Here is a 22,060-nt window from a genome sequence, read left to right as displayed (position 1 = left end):
AAAACGAGCAGCAGCGTTTTCACTGTTTTCAAAACATGAGATCATGTTTCTCGGTGATCTATGCTGGCCAGATCTGTAACTGATGTGGATTTTTGCTTGAGAATATTTCCCAATATAGTTCAATCCTCTTATCTGTCTCTCAATCTCCTCTTCCTCTAGGAGTGGAGAGACAAAAATCACAGACTTTACATTAAAGTTGGACTCTGGCTTTGCAGCACTCCTCTTTTCAACTAGTTAGTTGGGCAAGGAAGGGAGCAGGCAAGCAGAGGTTGTTGGTTTAAGCATGCCTGGTCTAGCAAAGGACAGAAAATCTGGCAGTTTGAAATGGGAAATGAGTCGTGCTCTCGGGTGAGACTGTCCAGAGGGAGCCAGCGCTGGCGACGCAGAACTCGGTGTACGCTCTCAGGGGTAGAGAACTCCTCTCCTGTCTGCTCTAAGCTTATGCAAGAGGAACACAGATGTTCACAGTTTGAATTTATGTGTAAAGATGATTACCAGTAATGATCTTGGGACTGCCATTGTGGGCTGTAAGGGTGGTAGCAAATGGATTGACTCTTTCAAAGAGAGTAATGATCAAGCGTAATAGTGGGGCACAGTCATGGAAGCCAGTATGGAGTAAATGTATCTGTGTTAATCTATGTAGTCCTTAAAGTAACCCCTGAATTAATTGTTGTTCAGTCACTGGCAGTAGTTACTGCAATAATGCTCTAGACTCTCCTAGATGTTTACTGGTCTTTACAGACAGAGAGATGCCCTTGAATAGGGTTGGATTTAGAGATTGGTGATATGAAGATGACGGTTGATAGGGTTTGACAGCCCTTTCAGATGCTCATGATGTCAAGAGTCCTGTTTGGTGGGTGGGATTCAGCTGTCAGGAATATAAAAACAGATTCATTACTGAGGCTGCTAATCAGTTCTAAATCAGTGCTAATATCAGAACTAAAAGGACTTAGTTCTGATATTCTGTCTGGATCATTGCCTGACTGAAACACAGTCCATGGCAGCTGGAGGTCCTCATTCGGGACCTCCCTAATCTTCGCTTGGAAGAAAGTTTCAAGAAGGTCAAGAGTGCTACTACCTCAGCAAGGAAATAAATTTTCCTTTTGGCCCAGAGGACTAAGAAGTCCCCTCTCTTAGAGAGTAGAGACCTTGGCACTACAGCTGTTGTGCAAGGAACATCAGCTTCCATTGCATTCCTGTTCTGTTGTGGTCCAGGAAAGATATTTAGGGTTTCTCTGGGTTTTTTGATGATTGATTTCAAGAACTTCAGAAGATCAATGAAAATAATTTAAAAATGACATAATTCTGTAAACTGTCAAGTAATGTATGCTAAAATAATGTTAGGCTTTTCTGCCAAATCTTCGAAATCTTTTAAGTAATAAGCATCTATTTGACAGGAAATCTACTAGGTTTCTTAATAGCATAGGCAATTTCAGTCTAACAGGAAGTAGTAGAACTCAGATCCATTAAAATATTAATTGGGTAAATTCTAGTTAAATTATATCTGTTTTTTTTTTTAATTAAGTGAGAAAATTCCTATGATAAGGTAAGTCTTTATAAGATGTTGAGTGAATATGTGATTACTGTGGATTCAGAAAGATCTAAGCTATACAAAAATTGAAAGAACTAAAAGTTTCTGTATATTTTTATTGAGTTCATATTAGTAGAAAAAAAACGACAGACTTACTGCCTTTTGGCATAACAGTACTCAGAGATGGCTCAGGAAATCTAATGCAGAGAAAAAGATTGGATCCTAAACTACTGAAGGATTTACAGTTGACAGTTGCAGAATGAAAATGCTCTCCTTGGCTGTAGCATTTATGAAGATGGGCGAGGAAAACTCTTCAGAATGACTCAGAGTCTGCCGTATGTGGGCTGCCTGCTCCAAGAAACCATCGTTTTACTGGCATTGTTATGTATTTTTTATCTGCACTAGGAATTAAATGGACACGATTTGGACCCAATTGGTTAGTTCTGTTGCACACTATTAAGTCAGACTGATGCCAATAAATACCTTCAATAGCTTTTGATTCTTCATCTTTGCTGAGCAGAGCTGGTTTTGAGTGTATACCATTCTAAAAGCCACAATCCATCAGATGATCTTTGGGTTGAAGGTATTTGTTAGTAATACCTAAATTGAGAGGTATTTTGAGATATACAAAAGCATTTAAGTACAACTGATACACTATTACTGATTATTCACAGACCTCTTGATCCCATGTAGGGGACAGTAGGAGAAGGCAGGCTAAAATAAGATCCATTTTGAAGTGTGCTGAAGTCAAAGGCAAGGTGAGTATCATTTAACCCTTTCAGCTTTGACTCATATTCAAGTTTTCAGTGGTTGCCTAACATTTCCAATGTACTTTCTTCGTGAAGTGTCCTTTGTTTTAACGGAGACTCATGGAGGACCAGAGTTTCCAAAAAGAGACACTCTGGAGCTAGGGATTCACACTGCTTGAAATCAAGGTGACCCTAATAATAGTTTTCATTGCTCATGTGAGTCCATTTTGATTGCACTCATCCTGCAAGCTAGGCCAGCATCACAGTCACCCTCGAACCTGGGACTCCGTCAGGTAGATGCGTTAGGCCAAGGTGTGGGCTCCTGTGATTGCAAGTAAATCATAACCAGTGATGAATTAAGCTTGTTAATACGACAGTATCTCTGGAAGCAAACGGTGGCTGTATGTGCCTCGCTGTCTGCTTGTGACCAGAAATGTGCAGAAAACAGAGCATTGAGAAAGAGGTTTTCAGTGTGCCGAGTTTGTTTTTTCCACTCAAGTCCTCTGCACGTGCACACCACGAACACAGCCTCTCTTCGAGCATACGCTTCTATATTGAGATCGGGGCGGGGGTTCAGCCTTCGAACGAGCTGCATGTGGAAAATGCAGATTGGAGCCAGGCACTACGTGGGTGAGAGTGAGCAAGGGCTTCCCACGCATCTCTGCAAACACCCCTCAGCTCCAGCACTGTCAGTCCCTCCGTTTCCACTGTGAGCCCCTCTCGGCTCTGCTGATACGTGGCACTGGAGGGCAGGCACAAAGGCGACGTACTGCGGTGTAATGCAAATGGAAGCTATTGCCTTAATTTTTAAGCCACTGTGATAAAAGTTTTCATTTCTTATTGTGCTTAGACAGGCATTGGATCCTGCAACAGGAGCCAGTCGTATCAGATTTCTGAACTACACGTACACGCTTTTGAGAATTTATTGAAAGCATTTTTCTAATTGTTCTGCTGAGATACTCTTTCTCCTTTTTATTTTATTGCCCTCTTCAAGCCTAAAAACTGAAATTATATTCAGTGTTGAAAGAACTGTGAAGGATAAATGTGGAAGGGACATTTCCCCATAAGGATTCATCTGTCTGCATGGTGTTTGTGAGCATGACCTGCTAGTCCACTTGGGCTGCAGCCATATCTCCATACATCTCACTAAGCAACACAGCCGCTGACTGCTTCCAAGCACTGACATTTACAGAGTGTGTATCATCCGGTTGTTGCTTCACATCCCTCCAGACAGCCTTGATCATCCGCTAATTAAAGCGTACGGCCTCTTCGGCACTCTTCCTTGGAGCTTCTGTTTTGCGAACGCAGCTTCCCATTGGTGACGTGTTTGTTATGTCCCAATTTTACTTTGCAGCATGACTGTGACTTAGTTTCTGAGTAAACTGAGTACCAGAAACATGGAAAGCTGCTCAGGAGGAAGGATGGCTCACCTCATGTTGTGCACCCTGACACTGTCTAGGGCCCGCTTGAAGATGGTCCACAGTTTTACTGTTAAACTAGGTTTTCCATCTGCCTCTGGAAGCAGTCAGCCTGTTGCTCTGCTTCCCACTTTCAGCGCAAGCAACCTCAATGCATCTTTGGAGTGTCTTGTCTGGGCACATTCCTTGCTAACAAATGTCACGCAAGATCTTCAGAAATGCTTCTGGAACCTAGAAAAATATGGAAATACGGAAATACAACTGTGGTGACAGATCAGCCTCCTGAAGACAGTTGAGCAAAGGCCCAGCCGGCCAATTTCTTACTAGCTAGCTGTTCTGCTAGCACGTTATCTCTGACGAGGAAAAGCGTAAGCAGTTGTAATCCAAGAAAACAGCTACATCAGGCTTCATGCTTAACACTTCTGAGGCTTACGGCATTCAAAACAATGTAAAATGTTCCCAGACCATAAATGTGGTGGTGTGATGATTTGCTGATGAGTACTAGTATGTTTATGTGAAGAAATAAATACATGGTTATTAAAGTGAATCCATGAGAGATGGTGGGAAAAAGACGGAAAGGAAGAAAGGAACGTCCTTTTTCAATCAAATTCACTGGGAAACTCGGAGAAACGAAGCTGCACAAAATTGTATCTGACTACCCATTTGCAAGTGACTGTCTTGATAGCGATGCCCATAGCAGTGACATCTCTCAGCACAGGTAGTGAGAGGGGAGGTGGACAGAGCACAGGTAAGGCAGAAAGAGAGCTCAGTAACAATCTAAGCAAAAGTGTGGGGAGAAAAGAGAGCTGGTGCACAAGAACTTGGTGCAGGAGGCAGGATTGTTCTGATAACAGAACATTAGGAGCTTGTATTATAACCCAAGAGCTCATCAGTACTTTCAAAGCAATGGGACTACATTCTCCCTTGCTGTTATAGTTTGAGTATGTTGTGAGGCAGGTGGAAAGTATTACTTGGTAGCATCTTACATTTTGAGTGAAAACAGTACAAGAAATGAGCGTGAGGTGGAGTTTACTGCAATGTACATAGAGGATTTTTTATTTTTAGAAACAGCCCATGCATTACACCTTATTCAGCATAGGCAGAGACTCTGACACCACTAGCCAAAATGGTCAATGGGAAGATGAACTCAGAGGCTACAGGAGCAGCTACCTTTAGCAAAGGAAATCAAGTACGAGTTCTTTCCATGGGACAGCTTCTTTTCCATAGAAATTCTAACATTATTGATGATGGACAATGTGATTTGCTGGGTTCACAGAAGCATTGCTGAGATTATTGACTTATTGAGCAGGAGCTGCCAGGTGGTTCATGACAGGTCTACTGAGTCCAGTGAGCAAATAGCCAGAGATGACATAGAACATGGACATTTCATGTTTGGTATTTCATTCAAATACAGTGTTTGGAATTGGAGCCTTTTTTCCAGTCATTGGAGCTGTTGACCATTTTGGCTAGTGTGCTACTGATCCCACTGATAGAGCCTTCCGAACATTGTCCATGAGTAAAATTCAGGGTGGAGAAGTTAATTTTAAATTAAGAAAAGATATATTACTAAAGCACATAAAAATATAGGAGAAAACAACACTTCACGGACAACAGCAGAAACAAAGAACACCATCACTATTGCATCCCCATGCTGCTGGTTCCGTATCACTCCAACAATTTCACACCAATATTTTGATGCCTTTTAATGAAGACAGAGAAAAGCTTTTATAGGATTTCTTTAAGAAATTTGGTACTTGAGGTGAAACCACGACAACCTGTTCTGCAGTCTTGCATACCTAAATCCAGACAAAACCCCACACGAGCAGTTCCGCAGAGGTGTGGCCCACAGGACTGCAGTGGCCCTGGATGCATTTATTACAAAACTTTCAATAATGGCCTTTTTTTTTCACCCACTGCTCTGTTTTGGTATTAACAACAGAGTTGAACTGATAACGAGTTCTTCTGGAAATACAACCCTGTAAAAACAGGTCATTGCTGCCCTGTTCTTAATGATGAACCAGGAATTGGCTCAGACTGTCTCACCTTCTCTTTTCAAATAGCCCATTTTCTTCTCATCAGCACCTGTTGCCACAAACACCAGTAGTTTGTCTCTTTCTAACTGCTAGCAATTTTCTACATTGGTAAGTGTCTGGCTTCTTCTAATTCGGGGTGTTTCTGTACTGTGTCCTTTTGAATGCTAAAGGAAAATGATATGAAGCTTTATCAGTGACTGTTTTATGTGGAAGAAGTATTTAAAGAAGTCAGACCCCATGGCAAGGAAGCCAGTTGTTCTTATCATGCACTAATTTTTTTTCCTACTGAGCAACACTTTTGTTTGTTCAAAGCAGGATTTGTTTGTTTGTTTACAGTAAATACCTGTCACATAGCAACAGAAACATTACTAAATAATAATACATATAATGTTAAGCTCCTGGGTCTAGAAGCTTTTAATGAAAAAAACCCCACATGTTCCTGATAAAAAATAATAAATAATGTCACCATTTCTTTTTACATTAAAAATATCTGTACATGATTACACAATATAATGAAGTACGATTGTATTTTCTAGGCTCAGGGTGGCATCTCTGGGTTAGATCTTCATCTAGAAAGGCAGAGGCTCGTAGTCTTGATCCTGCATATTTCCCACTGCATGAAAATCACTTTTGCAAAGCTGTGAAGTCTACAGCCTTGCCTACCCTTTCCATGCAAAGGTGGAAGCAGCTCATAAGGAACAGAGCAACATCTACATGCAGGAAGCAGCTAAGGACTGAGATCTTTGCAAACAGAGATGTGCATATGGTGATATTTGAAAGTCTTGAAACTTCTTGCCTCAACTGGAAGAGAACAGAAACAAATAGAAAAATAAAGCTGGAAAACGTAAGTAGAAGTCTGTCTTCCTACTGTGGCTAGAAAAGTTTTTTAGATGGTATATTTTTCAAGATGGCACTTAGTGATCTATTACAGACTGACTCTGTCTCGTGATCAAACTTTCTTCTTGGTAAGGATGCCCAAAACCTGCTCAGATGAGGACAGTACTGGCAGCTGCCTGGGGTTTGAGGGCCACATCCCACCCATTGGCCTCTGGATGGCAGAGGATGGCCACTGTCTCTTAGCAATGGGGCTGGATTGAAGCAGCTGTGAACTGTCTCTGTAGGTCCCACTCCAGCTTGTCAGGCACTATATACACCCGATGGGTCTTCTACCAATGAACTTGGCCAGGAAACACAATAAAAGCATTTACAAAGACAGCTCTGCAGGGTACAGTGAATCAGCAGCTCATGCTGACCTTTCACCAGTGACTATAATCAAAAGGCAAATACTTCCTCTTATTTGGCTGAAGAAAATGCAGGGCTGTTTCTCTCCTGACAGCACCCGCTCACTGGCGGGCAGGATTTCGCACAGATAAAGCAGACGTTCACTCTCACACCATGTTAGGGCTGTAGCCAGAACTTGTGATCTTTAAGATCATGGTATCACAGGAGAGAGAGGTGGCTTGTACACAGATGACAGCTGGAAAGGAGTAACAGGAGTCCCTGGGTGGTTTGTACCTGTGTTGTTTCCTTGCATTGTCAGAAATCAGCCCACTCCTGCAGTAAGGCTCTGACACAGTCATATAGTCCAGCTGTCCTTGCAGATATAGGAAAATCTCCTCAGCCATTCTGCTCGTGTACCTTCCATGCCCCCATTGATCTGCACACGTGTGCAGCCAGACATTCATACGAAGTCAGCGCAGGAGGCACCATGACAATGCAGATGAATGAGTTTTCATGAACTCCTGCTGTCTGTCAGTCCTTTGGGTATCTTAAAAGGATCTGTTCCTTCAGCTGGGCCATTCTTCTTCTAGGACCATGACTAGAAACAGGACTCTTGGGATTCAGGGTCATTGTGGATGGGAAGCTTCTCATGTTCCTGATGATGCGCGTTATGTAAAACAGTGTACCTGGGAGTGGAAAAACATAAAGAAAGATTCGTTAGTGCTAGTTAAAAGGAGAGGCTTACATAAAATGAGTTCTTGAAAACACAGAAGTACATCTTAAGACAGTACATGTTCCAAATATCCAGATCTCACATTCAGCAAATGTGAATCCCTACTTTGCTCCATGTCAGGAAACCAGATCTTCAGTTTGATGCAGTCAAGGCAGCCCCTGGAAACTAAGAACCTGTGGGTTTTCACTTATCTAAGGTGCAGCTGGTAATGAGAGGAAACCAAACCAAAGAACTAAGAAACACTGATCATCCCTGGGTGGACTAAGCTGACAGCATTTCAGTTAATGTCCCAATGCAAGCATTTAAAGAACCATTTGAGACTAACTTGGGAAGTGAATGTTGTTTCAGATGAAACCAAGACCAGCATTTTGGGGCATTTCCACTTACAAAAGAAAGTAGTCTCTGTCTATTGCAAAGCTGGGTTTAGTGCTCATTCTAGTGTGTCTTATCAAACCAGCGTTGTTCAGGTTTTATGTCCTTGCAAGGTATTGTGTCCTGTATATACCCTTCTGATATTCTTCCAGACTTTGGGCTAGAAAAGCAGAATTCAGTTGTAAAGTATTCCACAGTATCTCTTACCTTATGCCTCATCTACCAGCCCATTTCCTGCTGCCCATCTCAACAGGGCTTTCTGAACAGGCTGTTGATTTAATTTGCAAATGACATGCAGCTCTTTACCCTGTGCTAAGTGGTGTGCAATGCTTAGTATGAATAAACAGATCTGGGGTAGTAGCAAAAATGCTGGCTGACTGGAGTAAAACTCCCTTAGCACATCTTTCTAGAATTTCACATCTGATCAATCTTCTTTACAAACCCCATGAAGGGTACAGAGCAAGCCAGGTATCTTCCCTTTGCAAGTCCATTTCATTTAAACTAAAACCGAACCAAACCATCCTTTGAGTAGGTCCAGAAGTAAGAAGTTGCAAAAGTGATGGTAAAAACATATTTCTCCCCAATCCAAATGCATATTGGAGAAATCAAGTCTCTGTTAAGACTTTCCTCTCCTGTGTGTTTAGAGATGTAGATATATTATTTCCCTTCATAACAAACTTCCAAGACATACCTGAAATACCTGCATCCCAATAAAGATTTAAAAAAAAGCCTAAGAAAATAGAAGGATATATCAGTTATCCTGCTGTTGGCAGAGGGAAAAGAAGTACTATCAGCCTTAGGATTTGTTTGAATAATCATTAGAAAAAAGGTCAGGAACTTCTCATTGTCTACATATTCAAAACCTGATTCTATGACATCAATTTACTTGGCATTATTAATCTGGATGCGTCTCTCTCCATTGAGTATACCTGGGACACAGGCTCCTAATTAAGGTGCTTACAATGCCACTGAAATGTCTGAAGTAGATGATCTGAATCTCCTGCAAATGATGTATCCGTTCATTCTAGTAGATCAGCCGTGGGCTCAAAATGAAAGCCAGGGCATAAACTGTACTGCCTGTCTGAACTTGCCCTGGTGAATACTCCTGGAGGAATTTACCCTCTAATGTACTAGATGCTGGTTTTTGACATGGTCAGGCTTGGTTGCCTTAATACAGGTCAGTGTATGTGCAGATATATCCATCGAACATACTCCGTTAGCACTCCATCACTTTAAATAATGATCGTAAATTTCAAAAAATGCGCTAGATCTACCAACAAGTTACAGACTTGATTAAGAAACAAAAAAAGACATTTTGCATCTAACACTGAACAGACACTTCAATTAGATGACCATGAAGCATACAAGTCATAATGTAATTTTAATTTTATATACCAAGTCAGACATGGCACATTGTGTGGGGCGATTCACCACAGACACCTCTAGCACGGCAAAGTCTCTGCTACAAATGGTGATACAGAGGATGAGAGCCAGGAGACCCCCCGGCTCCGTGAACAAGGCAGACATAGTTCAGAGCAACTCAGGACTTGCTCAGAAGCATAACAGACAGGCACTGAAAGCTGACTTCATACAGGATATCCAAAGAGCCAAACCTTTCTCCATCTTCTGCGGTAGTCAGAAAACAGTTGTGCAAGATCAGCAATTTAGCAGGTGATGCTGTTTGTAACAAAGATGCATTAAGTTAAAGAGAAGTCATTAAGGTGTCCCAGGATCTCTTGTGGCATAAAGTGTCTGTCTGAAGCCTCTGGCAGTGAGCTCAACACTTCCAGCTGTTTACCCTGTGGGGAAAGAGGACGAGTAGGAGAGGAGGAAAGAGCATTGGGGAGCAGGGTGTGAAAGCTGTGCTGCAGGGGTGATGCCTCGCTCCAGTACTGGCACATTGTTCCCAACAATCTTACCAACATCTCCAGGAAACCATTAAGGGAGTCCTCAGCTGGTGGGCTTTTGTGTTACCAGGATTGTTTTCACATACCATAGTTTTTTTCTCCAAACGAAAGTTCAAGGCTACCAAGTGGTTACAGGGCACCAATTCAGTGTTGGGTAGAAGACAGGATTATAACAGCCCTGCTGTTTTTCACACCACTATGTCTTAAATGATCTGCCCTCTGAAAATGCAATTAATTTTTCAGGCATCAGTGTCTTTGGGAAGCAAGTTTCAGAGAGAAAGCACAGCTACACCTGGCACTCATTTTTGCCTCACCTGGAGCTAACGTGCCTCAGCTCCTGCCCGGCTGAGACGCCAAGCGCCGCGGGACTTATCTTACTGACCGCAAGCAGAAAACAACACTTGAACCCTGTATGCGTGGGCTGAACGTTTCAAGACAAATTTATCAAGTAGGTTTGAGTAATGAATATATCTGAGGAAGCCATAATATGTGAGCAGGCAAAAAATTAAAAAGGTTTAAATGCATTAAATAAATTATCTGCAGCAAATTGGTTGCTCAGCTTTCCTGCCTATAATGAGTTCCTTCGATGGGATTTGTACATGCTGGCGCATTGGGCTACCAAACTCAATTACAAATAGCATCCCCGGCTGCCTCTGCATCCGACTCCTCCCAGAACTGGGAGCGAGTGTTACTGTTATTTCACCTGACAGCTTTACTCAGATCATAAATACCACCACCCAGCAATAAAGGCCAATAATGAAAAGGCATTACCACCTATAAAGGGACCCTGCTGCAGGCTATTCACGTACTCACCAAATGGTACTTTAATTGTGATGATGACCAATTTGGAGATAATTGCTTCTGCATCTCCTGCTGTTTCTGACAGTCCAATGGACTCTTTAATTAACTGGTTGGATTAGCTCTCAGCACAGCTGAGGGGAGGTGTGTGGTTTTACCCTCTGTAGACCCACCACCAGAACATGGAGCTCCAGCATTATTCTGGGAACTCAGCAAGACCCAGGGAAAAAACACCAAGGGGATGATGCAGTGGCTGTTTGTAATCTTCCCACTTTCATTCCTTGCAGAGCTATCCCCAACACCAACTTGTACAATTTATTAAGGAAGCAAAGCCAAAAACTTGCTGGTCTTTGGCTTCCCCAGCCATAATGACAGTCACCGTTTTCATGGAGTCTGAGGTCCCTGCTTAGTCCTTTCCTGATGAGCAAACCCCTGGCATCCAGATCTGTCCCCTGGGATCATTCCTGTCTTGCTGAAAAGCAGAAATCAGTGCAATTTTGGGGCCGGGCTCCTGGCTCTGAACACAAAAGCTAACTGCATCCATTTCTGCAGCAGAGCATGGCCCAGGAGGAGGGGAAGCAATGCCCGAATGGTGTGTGTCAGAGCTCACAGCCACAGGTCTGGTTTCCAGAAGGGTGCCTCTGTCCAGAGATGATGCCTGGGATCCTTTGGACAGCGGGGAATGGACGGGAATGAGAAGGTACCTGCTCTTTCCCAAAAACACCTCCTACCAACCCTTCATGCTTGCAGTACGTGTGTAAAGCTGCCTACACTGCTTACACACACACCCCCACAGCTCCTCTGCACCAGCAGAGGTGCCTGGGAAGCACGGCTTGCAGTTCTGCAGCTGTTTTACCTGTGAATTACTCCCCTGGTTTTTAACCGTAATCCTTGCGCTGCACACTCGTATCCATCCTTCTGCCCTGAGCTCCCAGCAAGCTCGAGCCGCTCAGCCTGCGGGCAGCTGATCCCGGTGGCTGCTGCGTGGGTACAGAAACCCTGCAGTTAGTAGGTACTGCTCATTAACAACAAACTGACAGAGAGCAAAGACAGCCTTTCCCAGCTACAGCTGAACTGGGCTACAGGACCTGTCTGGCAGCATCTCCTGCACTTTCTAAGGCGTCTGAACAAACACTGGGCTTAGTGTTGCCTCAGCAGCCTCTGTCCCCTTAACCCTGGCAGAAGAAATAATTTTACCCAGAGGGTCATAATGATAGCAGAGGAAATAAATGCATAAAAGAAATGCCCACAACTGTGCAAGCACGGCAACGCTTTGAGCTGGGCTGAAGGCAGATTAACTGGAGGAAGGCACAGCCATCCTAAACCTGCCGCAGGTGCGCAGCTGGCTTTGTTCTCCTTTTAGTAATCCTTTCCCAATACACCTGTTTACAGTATTAATTGCTTCCATTTTTGAACGGGCAGAAGGTGGTTCCTGTTGTCCCAATGTTCACTGGAGACTGAGGTGAGGTTTTGCAGCTGCCCCTGGACTGGGTTGGGAAGGGTTTGATTTTGTGCAGGGGGTACCGGGAGCTGTTAACTCTCTGCTCCCCAGGGCCTTTGCTACCTAAATCCACTCCCTCCTGCCTGGAAAATGAAGGACACATTGTCACTCTGTAGAGAAGAGATTTTGCACACACAGTCAGAGAGTGAGAGGTCAATGTTGCTGCAGAAGTAGGTAGATGGGTGCATTTATGGTAAATAATGTCTGTTACTGGTACTGCCAGGATAGCTTGAGTCTCAGCTGGATACACAAATGGTGGCGAAGTCTGGGGAAGTTTAGACAGGAGCTGTACAAAAAGTGGATGAGCACCAAGTTTCATTGTATTTGCAAATCTTTTTGACATCTTTATAAGTGCAGAATAGTTACTGCTGGAGTTTCTAAATACCCCCTGGTAATGCAAGAAAGGAAGATAAAAACCTCCTACCAAATTCTTTGAAATAAGGGCTGTTCTTAGCTGCTCATATGAAATTGTTTGAAGTCTGTAATACACTCTACCACTGGCTGCAGCAGTGACCGTACAGATGTGCCAGCCCATGAGAGTCTCCTACTGACAGCATGTTCACAGTCACACAACTCAAGAAAATTACCCCTAAATCAAACACAACTGCGGTCCCTGGACACCCCTATACTGGGATTTGGGGTTCGTTGGTGGTGCTTCTTTAGTGACTGGACTGATGGAGGGAGCTCTGGCATGGCAGGGTCAGGCAAGGAGCAAGTTTTAACTGTGACATTCTTGAAAAATTGAAATAGTAAGAAAAAGTCCTTTTAAAGACAATGCATGCCCTGCAATGATGTACAAGCTAATCTAGTTTACAACTAGGAGATTTGATAGGTTGGAGTGGATGTTTAAGAGAGGTCAGTGTATCTGAGAAATTTGCAGTTATAAAGACTTACTCGCTAGGTCAAAAATGAGTTTCAAGCTAAAATCAGAGTAGTGCAGAAAATGCTTTTCCTGTTGTCCAAAAGTTTTCTGTTTCAAATATTTTCCCTATTTCTCATCTGAAGCAAGTCTGCAACTTCTCATGATACAGAAAAAAAAGAGCAGACTCCAATTCATGTTCAAGGCCTTTTTCTGCCTTTTTTCAAGGTGACTGATCTGACCACCGTGTTACTGGGAATTTTGTCATTGTGACGAGTGAGCACTCGTCTGCCTGGCTCTTTCATTTTCTCCTTTTTCCTGCTATTGATTGTCAGTACTCCAAATGTAACATTCAAAATATGTTTCTTCCTTCATGTGCAACTCGAAACTCCCTCCAGGACCCCAGAAAACTTCTCAGTAACAGCTTTCGTATAGCCAATTTGCATCTTTGAAGGTTGTGACAATGGTTGCAGGGGCAACGCAGAAAACACAGATATTTCTGGTTATTCTTACTGAACACAATCAACTTTTCCACTGCTTTCCCATTGCTCCCACCCCTGGTTCTGCTCCCAGTGGGCTCAGACAGGCAGACAGGAATCCTGTGCTGTTGCATCTCATTCTCTACTATTTCCTCTTTGAGTTTTGCCTGCAAAATTCTGATGACCTCACAGTTGTGCCACAGCTGTGGGGTACAAGTGATGCCAATTGCTTTGGTGCAGAAAAGCAAAGCTTTCATCTATGGGAGAGCTATAAACTATGTTTCTGAACAGCTCACTATCAGCACAGCCCTCAGACTACCCATTAAGTGGAGAAGATCTGCAACTAGTGGCATCTTGGGGTAGCGTAGGTAAGACATACGCATAAGGAAATGTGAAGGCCAGGAATTAGAACCTGGATAATGGCCAGAACTGGAGGAATAGAGACTCCTTCAATCTCAACAAAGAAACCTTGACATTGCATCTCTGCTTTCATCTGTGTTCAGACCAGATCCTGAAGTCCTGATGTGAAAATAGTGGGGCAGATCTCAGAAACAAAATACTGCAAAGGAGTTGATGTGCAAAGAACTGTCTTCAGATCCATCACACACCTTGCAAGATGGTGAAACTGGTAAAGTGAAGCTAGTAAAATAAGATTTCCAAGAAGGAAGGCAAATAGGTGATCACTCCCAGTTACATCATGAAACCTCTTATTTGCAGAAGCAAAAGCAGAAGTAAACATTTGTTGGGACCAGGGGAACGCAAAATGTTATTGTGGAAGGTGTGCAGATTTACATTTCGCCTGAGCAGAGACTCCCATTTTTAATAATGGAAATTACCATCATTAAACCCAACTACCTAAGGCAATAGACTGTAGGAAGAGTCTGCACGTAAGTCGAAGCTGGCTGGAGCCACATTTTAAGTGGAATTGAGCTTCCAAATTGAATAAAGAACTGAAACTTGTCTTAGATTTGAAAATTGTATTGGTCCACAATTTATCTTTCCCTGCATTTTTCTTTCTGTCACAGCTGCACAACTCTTCAGTGTTTCCCCATCTGGAATATATGCAGCACCACTATTGTAGCTTCACACTCAATATAGTGTCCATTTCTCAAAGCTCCGTTTCTTTCAGATGGACTTACAGAGAAAGAATAAATATCTCTTTTCAATATCAAATTGGAATTACAGTTAACAATCACTTGGCAGATCAGAGTAGGCTATTTTAATGAATGCATCATTCTGAAATAAGCCTTCCACCATCTGTTCAGTCCCATAATTATAAATGCAAACAACATAATTCATAAATGCACTATAAAAGAGAGGGAAAGAGAGAACAGCCTAAGATGACTGTTTGTTAGTTATTCCAGGCAGTGATGCATCTGCTTACTTTATTCCTGTTTCACGAGTAGGTAGAAAACAGTCTTTTAATTCTGTATTTTATGGAGTCACTAACCCACAGTAAATGATTGCCTGTAGATGACAAAGACGTCAGTAAATGCAGTATGGTTTCTGGTTGGCATCATTATTTAGCCATGTCTATGATGGAAGCACCCAAGAATGATCACACAGACCATCCTGAATCCCAACGGACCAGGAATAAACTTTGAGCATGTTTTTCTGAGCAGCAGGGAAAAGCCTGTGGTGTTAGAGTGCCTTCCAGGGTTACAGGAGCGAAGGGTAAGGATGACAATGCTATTGTCTCCCTGAAAAGATGCTTTCAACATTTTTGAAAACTTGGGAAATCTTAGGAAACAGTCAGAAAGTTGAGAAGAGTGTAAACAAAAAATCCAAGAATCTCTGGAATTTGCTATTTTAATCTGTGACATTTTTCATTTTGAAAGAGGTAAAAATATTTTTTTAATCTGAAATACACAAAATGTCAAAATGAAATGTGAACAAAATATGTTGTTTCACTCCCATTTTCTCTTGAAAAAAATGAATACACATAATCTAAATTAAATGTATTTTCATGAAACATTTGATTTTAATACAGCTGCATATTTAATTTTCAAAAGGTCAGTGCAGAATTGTCCCTCTCTCACAATTACCAGGTTCACAGACTCCATAAAATTAAAAGCCTTCTAGTAACTCTTGCAATCTCTGGGCTGCATGACTCATACTTCCAGCCACTAAAGTGAACTTCCACATTTGGCCATCAGTAGAAAATCATTATAGCAGGATAAGAGGAATACCCTCTACCTACTCAACACGATTCCTGGGGCAAAACGGAGCCAGAAATTACAAGCTCGTTCTATCTTTTTGTCAATATGTATCAACATTGCAGAACAACGTAAATCGATTTCATATTCAATGCTGCAAAACTAGCAATGTATCATCTCATACTTCTAGGATTAATAGCTCTTGTTTCTCGGTGAGTTTCTAATTTCTTCCTGTTTCTGAGATGAACAAGATACCTGTTAGATTTCCTAGCAAGATGGTTTAAGCTTACTGTGTATCATCCTTTTGCTGCACCTGATTGCCCTGCAACCCAGAGCAGACGGGCGCGTTATCAAAGGTGAGCGTACTGAAGGTAGGTCTTTCTCTGCACCTGCACGTGGCTACCTGTGATCTGCTTTGGCCAACAGAAGCCAATTCAGAGAGTATTACTCCTTTAAATGTATGGAAAATCAAAGAATATAAAAAGAGTGCATGAACTCAGAAAACACAAGGAGAACTGCTCCAAGAGAACTCCCTCAAATATCAGATCAAATATCCTTTAACTCTGTAGAGTTAGACTTAGTGTTTGTTTCTCGTGCGCTTGCAAGTGCAGGGCTCCCACCCAAGTGGGCTGGAGGGAGCTGGATTTCAAACCAGCCAGGCGTGGGGCGGGTGAAGCCTTCATTACGGCTGGCTGCTGCTTCTGCCTGGGAGCTGCCTTGGGCTGGGCAGCAGACGGACGTCTCCATCCCCTCCTCCTATGACCATTTCTCTTCATTGCAAGCTGACAGCCTGCAGAGCCCACAGCGATTTGGTGTGATTATCTGAGTTAAGTGGCTGGGGCAGATGATTTGCTTTAGCAAATCGCCTGTTGGAGTTCTGGTGGAGAAACAGCTGACCAGGCATGGTTGGTATCTGTCTGTCCCTTTGCTGCCAGGAAAGCACAGTAACATGGCAAAGAAAATGAAATCCATCCTCTGCAACGAGCCTTACAACAGAGGCCTTCCTTTGCCTTCAGTGTCTCCTACTCCAGTCTTGGGAAGGGATCAGCATTTATCTGTGTGTAAAACTCATCCAGTCAGCGGACTTGGTGTTTCAAGCAGCATCAGCACCAAAGAGGAAATATTCCTAAATTCTTAAAATGTCCTAGCCAAATTTAAGTCTGTCCTAGTCTTACTATTTTTTCTTTTTTTTTTTTTTTTTTTAGTAAAGAGGAGCAAATGTAAGTCCTTTGAGAGAACAGGGGTAAAATCCACAGAAATAGTATCAAAAGTTTAATTTTCCCATTGCAGCTGAATGGTGAAAATCCAGATCTCAGGAAAACATTTGGATTGCTAAATTATTTATATGGATATGACAACAATGTTCATTTTAAAGTCTTTTGTAGTCAAATGTAAATACAAATATGCCTTTATCTCATGATGAGTGTTTATTTTTTTCCACTCTTGAGCAGTAATGCTGAATATCTTAATTATCTTTAAATGAAATAATGCTGTTCGGACCTTGTGAGCTGGAATTAAGCCCTCATCATTCTTTACTAAATTTCAGTTAGAGGTTTTAAAAACAGCTGTCTCCAGCCCACATAATCCAGCCTTCAGTACATTTTGTAAGACTTCTTTATGCCTCCTCAAATTTAAAATTAGCAGACAGTTCTCCAAGTAAGCAGAGCCCTCAAGTGAGAGAAACATATCGCTGGAAAAAAAATTTACTTTCTTTGTATTTGACAATTCACAGAAAACCAAGAAAGCATCTATCAATGCATTCATTTCTCTCTTTCTTTCTCCTTTGTTCCATCACTCCTGAAGGATGTTTTCCTCAGCTGAAGCTCACCTGTTCTCTCACTCTTACAAGCCAGCTCTGCCTGCCCCTGGCTCTAATGACCTGCAGCTCCAGGACATATTCCCAGACCATCTCAGCCAAATGTGGGCCAAGGCATTCCTGTACAGTACCAGGAAAGTCATTGTAGCTTTGCAGATGTCCACATCTCCAAAAGCAGAGGTGTGCAGACAATGGTGAGGGAATGTGTGACTGCACTGACACACAGGCGCTGCTGCTTTAGGCTAATGTACAATGGAAACGTTTCATGTTTTTCTCTGGCAAAATAAGACCAAAATCCCCACCAGTTCATTTATTTTTATTTTTACAGTAGAAGCATATCTTTTTTTAAGGAAGACTTTTTAACTCCTTTTAAAAGCGCAAACAATAAACTGAAATATTATTTTGAATTAAATGTCAAAACACTTCAGTATCTTGTTTCCTTTTCCTTTCTCTTGCTGAAAACATTTGCTGAATTTGACCTGATCAGTTTGTTTTCCTGGAACTGCAAGTGTTCATTACATCTTCCCTTTTTAATTCTTTTTCTTGCCAGGGTATATTAATGAATTTGGTCTAAGAAAATTATAGTCTGATGCTTTGCTCAGAAGACTCTCATTCCATGAATGGAGGAAAATCATACTGGTCTCTCTGGCAGAGCGCTGAACACAACCCTTCACTTGGCACAGGAAATAGATTGGATAGAGATTGATTAATGAAGGTAACTAATTAGGAGCCTGGCTTGAGTCAGCCAAGGCATTTCACATAGATCAGCAAAGAAGCAAAGAGTTGAATTCCATGAAAAATAGGGCTGAAGGAAAACTTTTTTGTATGTCATTATCTCTGGGTACTGGCTAAAACCTTTTGCATGATATTACAAAGTCTCATTGTTGCATTGCATAATAAATAACCTCTTAAGATGATAATTACATTTTTGATAGACATCAAAAGTTAAAAACAGGAACATGACTACAGATACTTTAATGCTAAGCAAATAGACAAATGCTAAACGTGCCAATAACAACAAAGCTCAGCCAAGTTCTTCAGTGAGCTATTTTAAGAAATTGTTGACAGAAGATTACCAGGGACTCCAGACACCTCAAGACTGCAGAGGTGACTTTTCCAACAATTCCTGTTTGATTGTGGGCAAACCATGCCATTTCTCTGAGCCTTCTTTCATTGTGGATAAAATAGAGGCAATAATACTTCCTTTGTATGCCTTGTCTTTAGAGTTTAGCCTCTTCGGAGCAAACACTGTGTCATTTCAGATACAAATAATGTCTTGTACAACTAAATTATAGTTTGGCTCAGGGCTGTGATGCTCCAGCAGCAGCAATTAATCACATAAAAATAGTTTGTTTCAATTTTAAAATGTCAGAAATGCTTTCCAGGACAGAACAACCTACAGCTGTAGGAAAGGTGTTTTATTTACTGAAGAACTGCTTTCCTCCACTAAATCCTTCACACCCCTAGGGGCTGGGAACATCCTGCCTCGGGGTCGCTGGCGGTAATGATGCTCTCAGACTGGTGAAATAGAGACAGGGAGATAGGACTAAGTTTGGTTTGGACCTCCTATTTCTCATTGCACAGTCACAATAATTAGATTCCACCTTTCCTCTGGCTCTTTTAGCCATGCTTACAGCAAGGCTGAAGCCTCTCGTTTGAAACTTCGGCATCTTGGTTTTACCCGACATAATTTCAGACAAGGGGAATGGCTGAGACTGGCCAAGCACTGGTCTTGCTGGCCCTGACCCACACCGAACAGGTTTATTTTCTGTTGCCTTCCGTGGAGATGGCTCTAAACGTCCATCTGAGGTTTGTCGCTGTTGGCCAGTTATTAATTGTAACATGGGTGTTGCTAAGATATGCTTGAGGTTTTTTATGACTTTTAAAGTAAAAAGAGCAAACAATCTCTGAGTGAGGCCTGGAAAAGGAGAGAAATACAGGACGTGATCCCTTGAGCGTGTAAGATCGTGACTGTGCTGGTATGGCTTGTGTATCTTCCTGCCTGCGTGTTTCCTAGCTCTTGTCTTATGAAAACAAACCTGCAGTGGAGCAAGCAGCTGAACAGGTTCACTTTTTCAGCATAAAGTGGTGTCACCATGGAGAAAGTTAATACTTTGAGAGATAGTTACCAGATCTCCTCCATGAGCTGAATCACTGAGCTGCTGATGGCTCAGTGGCTTTTCTGACACGAGCCAACAGGGCTCAACTGGACCTTATATAAACCAAATAGCTCCATAACCAAAGTGTGCTATCGCTGTTGCCAAAGTTGTTCTCTGCTGTCAGCTTGACCGCAGGAACAACACTCCACTGAGAATGAGGTCTGTGTTTCCCGGGGAGCTGATAAACCCTCATTGCTGTTGCCGCTGTGCTCCCATGGCCTCACTGCGTTTTCCCTCTCATGCACACGCCTGTGCCTTCCAGAGCTGTCAAACGTGGCAGCTTTCAAACCGTAAAACTAACTTTAAAAATAATCAGCCTCATTATACCATTAGCAGTTTTGATCCTGTCAGAACAATAGCTGCCGCCTTCCTCCGGCACATCCCAAGTGCAGCTCATGCTCCCCTTGCTAGGAAGACGAGCGGTTTGTATCTCACCTCTTCCTGGGTGTAAGGATGAGAACTGCAGGCACCCCTACGTGGAAGAACACCCGACTCGGGATGTGTGAGGGATGTCGCCTCTCTGCCCCCTCCCCCCTGTGCATGGTGACCTGCTGGGGTGCTGGCACTGGGGTGCTGGCACTGCCAGCTCCCCCTCCACAGCTCCCAGTGCTGAGAGTGCTGTGGACCTTAAACAGAAAGATGATGGTAGCTAACGCCCCTCCTGACCCTGCTGAGGGGGCTGAAGACCCCCCTCACCTTGACTGCTGAACTTGACTTGCAAAATCTGGTGCCGTAGTTTAAAAATAAGCCTGCTTGGCGTTTTGTTTAGAGCTGGTGAGAGAATGTCTAGAGAAGCAGCCTTGGATCTCATGTCAGAGTGAACCAGGGGATGATGAAGACATCACCAGGGAGGTCCCCAGGCACCTGGGCTGAAAGGCACTTTTTCCTTGTTCTAACAGGTCCGATGGAGGCATTAGAGATATGACAGAAATTATCAGCTACCCCATGCCACCTCTCTGCTGATACAGGGTGGTACCACTTGCCATTACTTTATCCAGCCTAATTTTGGTCATCCAAAGGGTGTTTCTACAGTGGTTCCCTCAAGAGATTACTTCATGTGCTAATAGATGTTATCACTGACCGGCTCTGCTGACAATCATTTTAATTATGCTTGTCCTGTCCCACAGCTTGGAGTTTTCTCTTTTCCCAGCCTCCTTATGTTTCTATCTGTCATCTGCTTGACGTGAATGATGTTTAGCAGTTTCCCTATTTTCCACTGCTGGACGTTCTGCTCAACTTTAGTAACAGGCTTTGGACTTTGGATATTATGAACATAAATCATGATGTTATGATGAATAAACCACCAATGACTGGTGATGAAAAACATGGGATCCACACAGCAACAAAGATGATGGAGTCAGTCAAGAGATGTTGAATTCTTGCATCACAGATTTGCAGCTTGTTAATGTTATAATAGTTGATGTTTCAATGAGAGAAACAGAAACTTGGGCACTGAAGGACAGAAGCTAAGCTAACTTTAAAATCAACACAGGAGCTATTTGTTTTCAGTGATCTAAATCTGTTTGCTAATTATAAACACCAGGGTAAACAAGGAAGCAAATGAGTGAGGCCATTCAATGGCATGCTGCAGAAGATGAGCACCTTCCCCTTTTTCTTACATTAACTCTGTATTTCCATTTCTTTCTCATTAATGTTAAGTTTGGCACTATATTGTATGCTCTAATTACTTGTAGATTTTGGCCTACAGTTCATTTTTGCACCATAATTAATGCAACATTCATAAAAGGCCCAAATCTGATAATTATGAGAGTACTTGGAAGCGCTCGCTTATGTCAGAAATGCACAGCATCACGTTAAGAGCGGTTTGTAACAACCCACAGAGGGACAGCTCATAATAGGCTTCTGCTTTTTAGGTAAGGTGTTTCAATTACTGAAGTACAAGCAGCATCAATTAAGAATATTCAAATGGAAGATAATTAATGCTTTTTTATAAATGAAGATCTCACAACTGGCATAATTAGATCTTTCATCTGCTAGGAAAAAACCACGAGCCATTTGTCAAAGCTGTGCAATGAAATAGTGGCAAAAACACTTGGAGCTGTTTCCTTGTGCAATGGAGACACCACAATTTCCAAACGTATTGCAGACCAGCAGCCATGAGCCCCAGGACTAACTCAGGGCTGGATTTGTTCCCTCAAACTTTAGGCAATGGAGCCTTTCTGCATGGCTGATGGAGAGATGAGCACCTTTGGGGCTAAGGAGTCAGTTGTTTTTCAGGCTTCAAAGATGTACCAGTGTTAGAACTGCAGCTGTCTGGGAAATGGGTGGCTTTTCTGTGGTGAAATATCCAGTAGAAAATGACAATTG

The 22,060-nt window shown here is 42.5% G+C and overlaps 1 protein-coding gene across 1 annotated transcript in view; it reads right to left on the bottom strand.

The window, feature by feature from the left end:
• Positions 1-7,550: 7,550 nt before the first annotated feature.
• Positions 7,551-22,060, bottom strand: part of HTR4 (5-hydroxytryptamine receptor 4) — a 102,308-nt gene continuing 87,798 nt past the window's right edge. The window contains exon 6 of the mRNA XM_009989204.2: positions 7,551-7,638. Coding sequence (XP_009987506.2) covers positions 7,551-7,638 — 88 coding nt within the window. The remainder of the gene's footprint in view (positions 7,639-22,060) is intronic.

The sequence above is a fragment of the Tauraco erythrolophus genome, chromosome 16 (assembly GCF_009769465.1).
Source record: "Tauraco erythrolophus isolate bTauEry1 chromosome 16, bTauEry1.pri, whole genome shotgun sequence".
NCBI classification, from domain to species: Eukaryota; Metazoa; Chordata; class Aves; order Musophagiformes; family Musophagidae; genus Tauraco; species Tauraco erythrolophus.
Note: the sequence above shows the minus strand (reverse complement) of the source record. Positions and strands in the feature narration are given on the sequence as shown.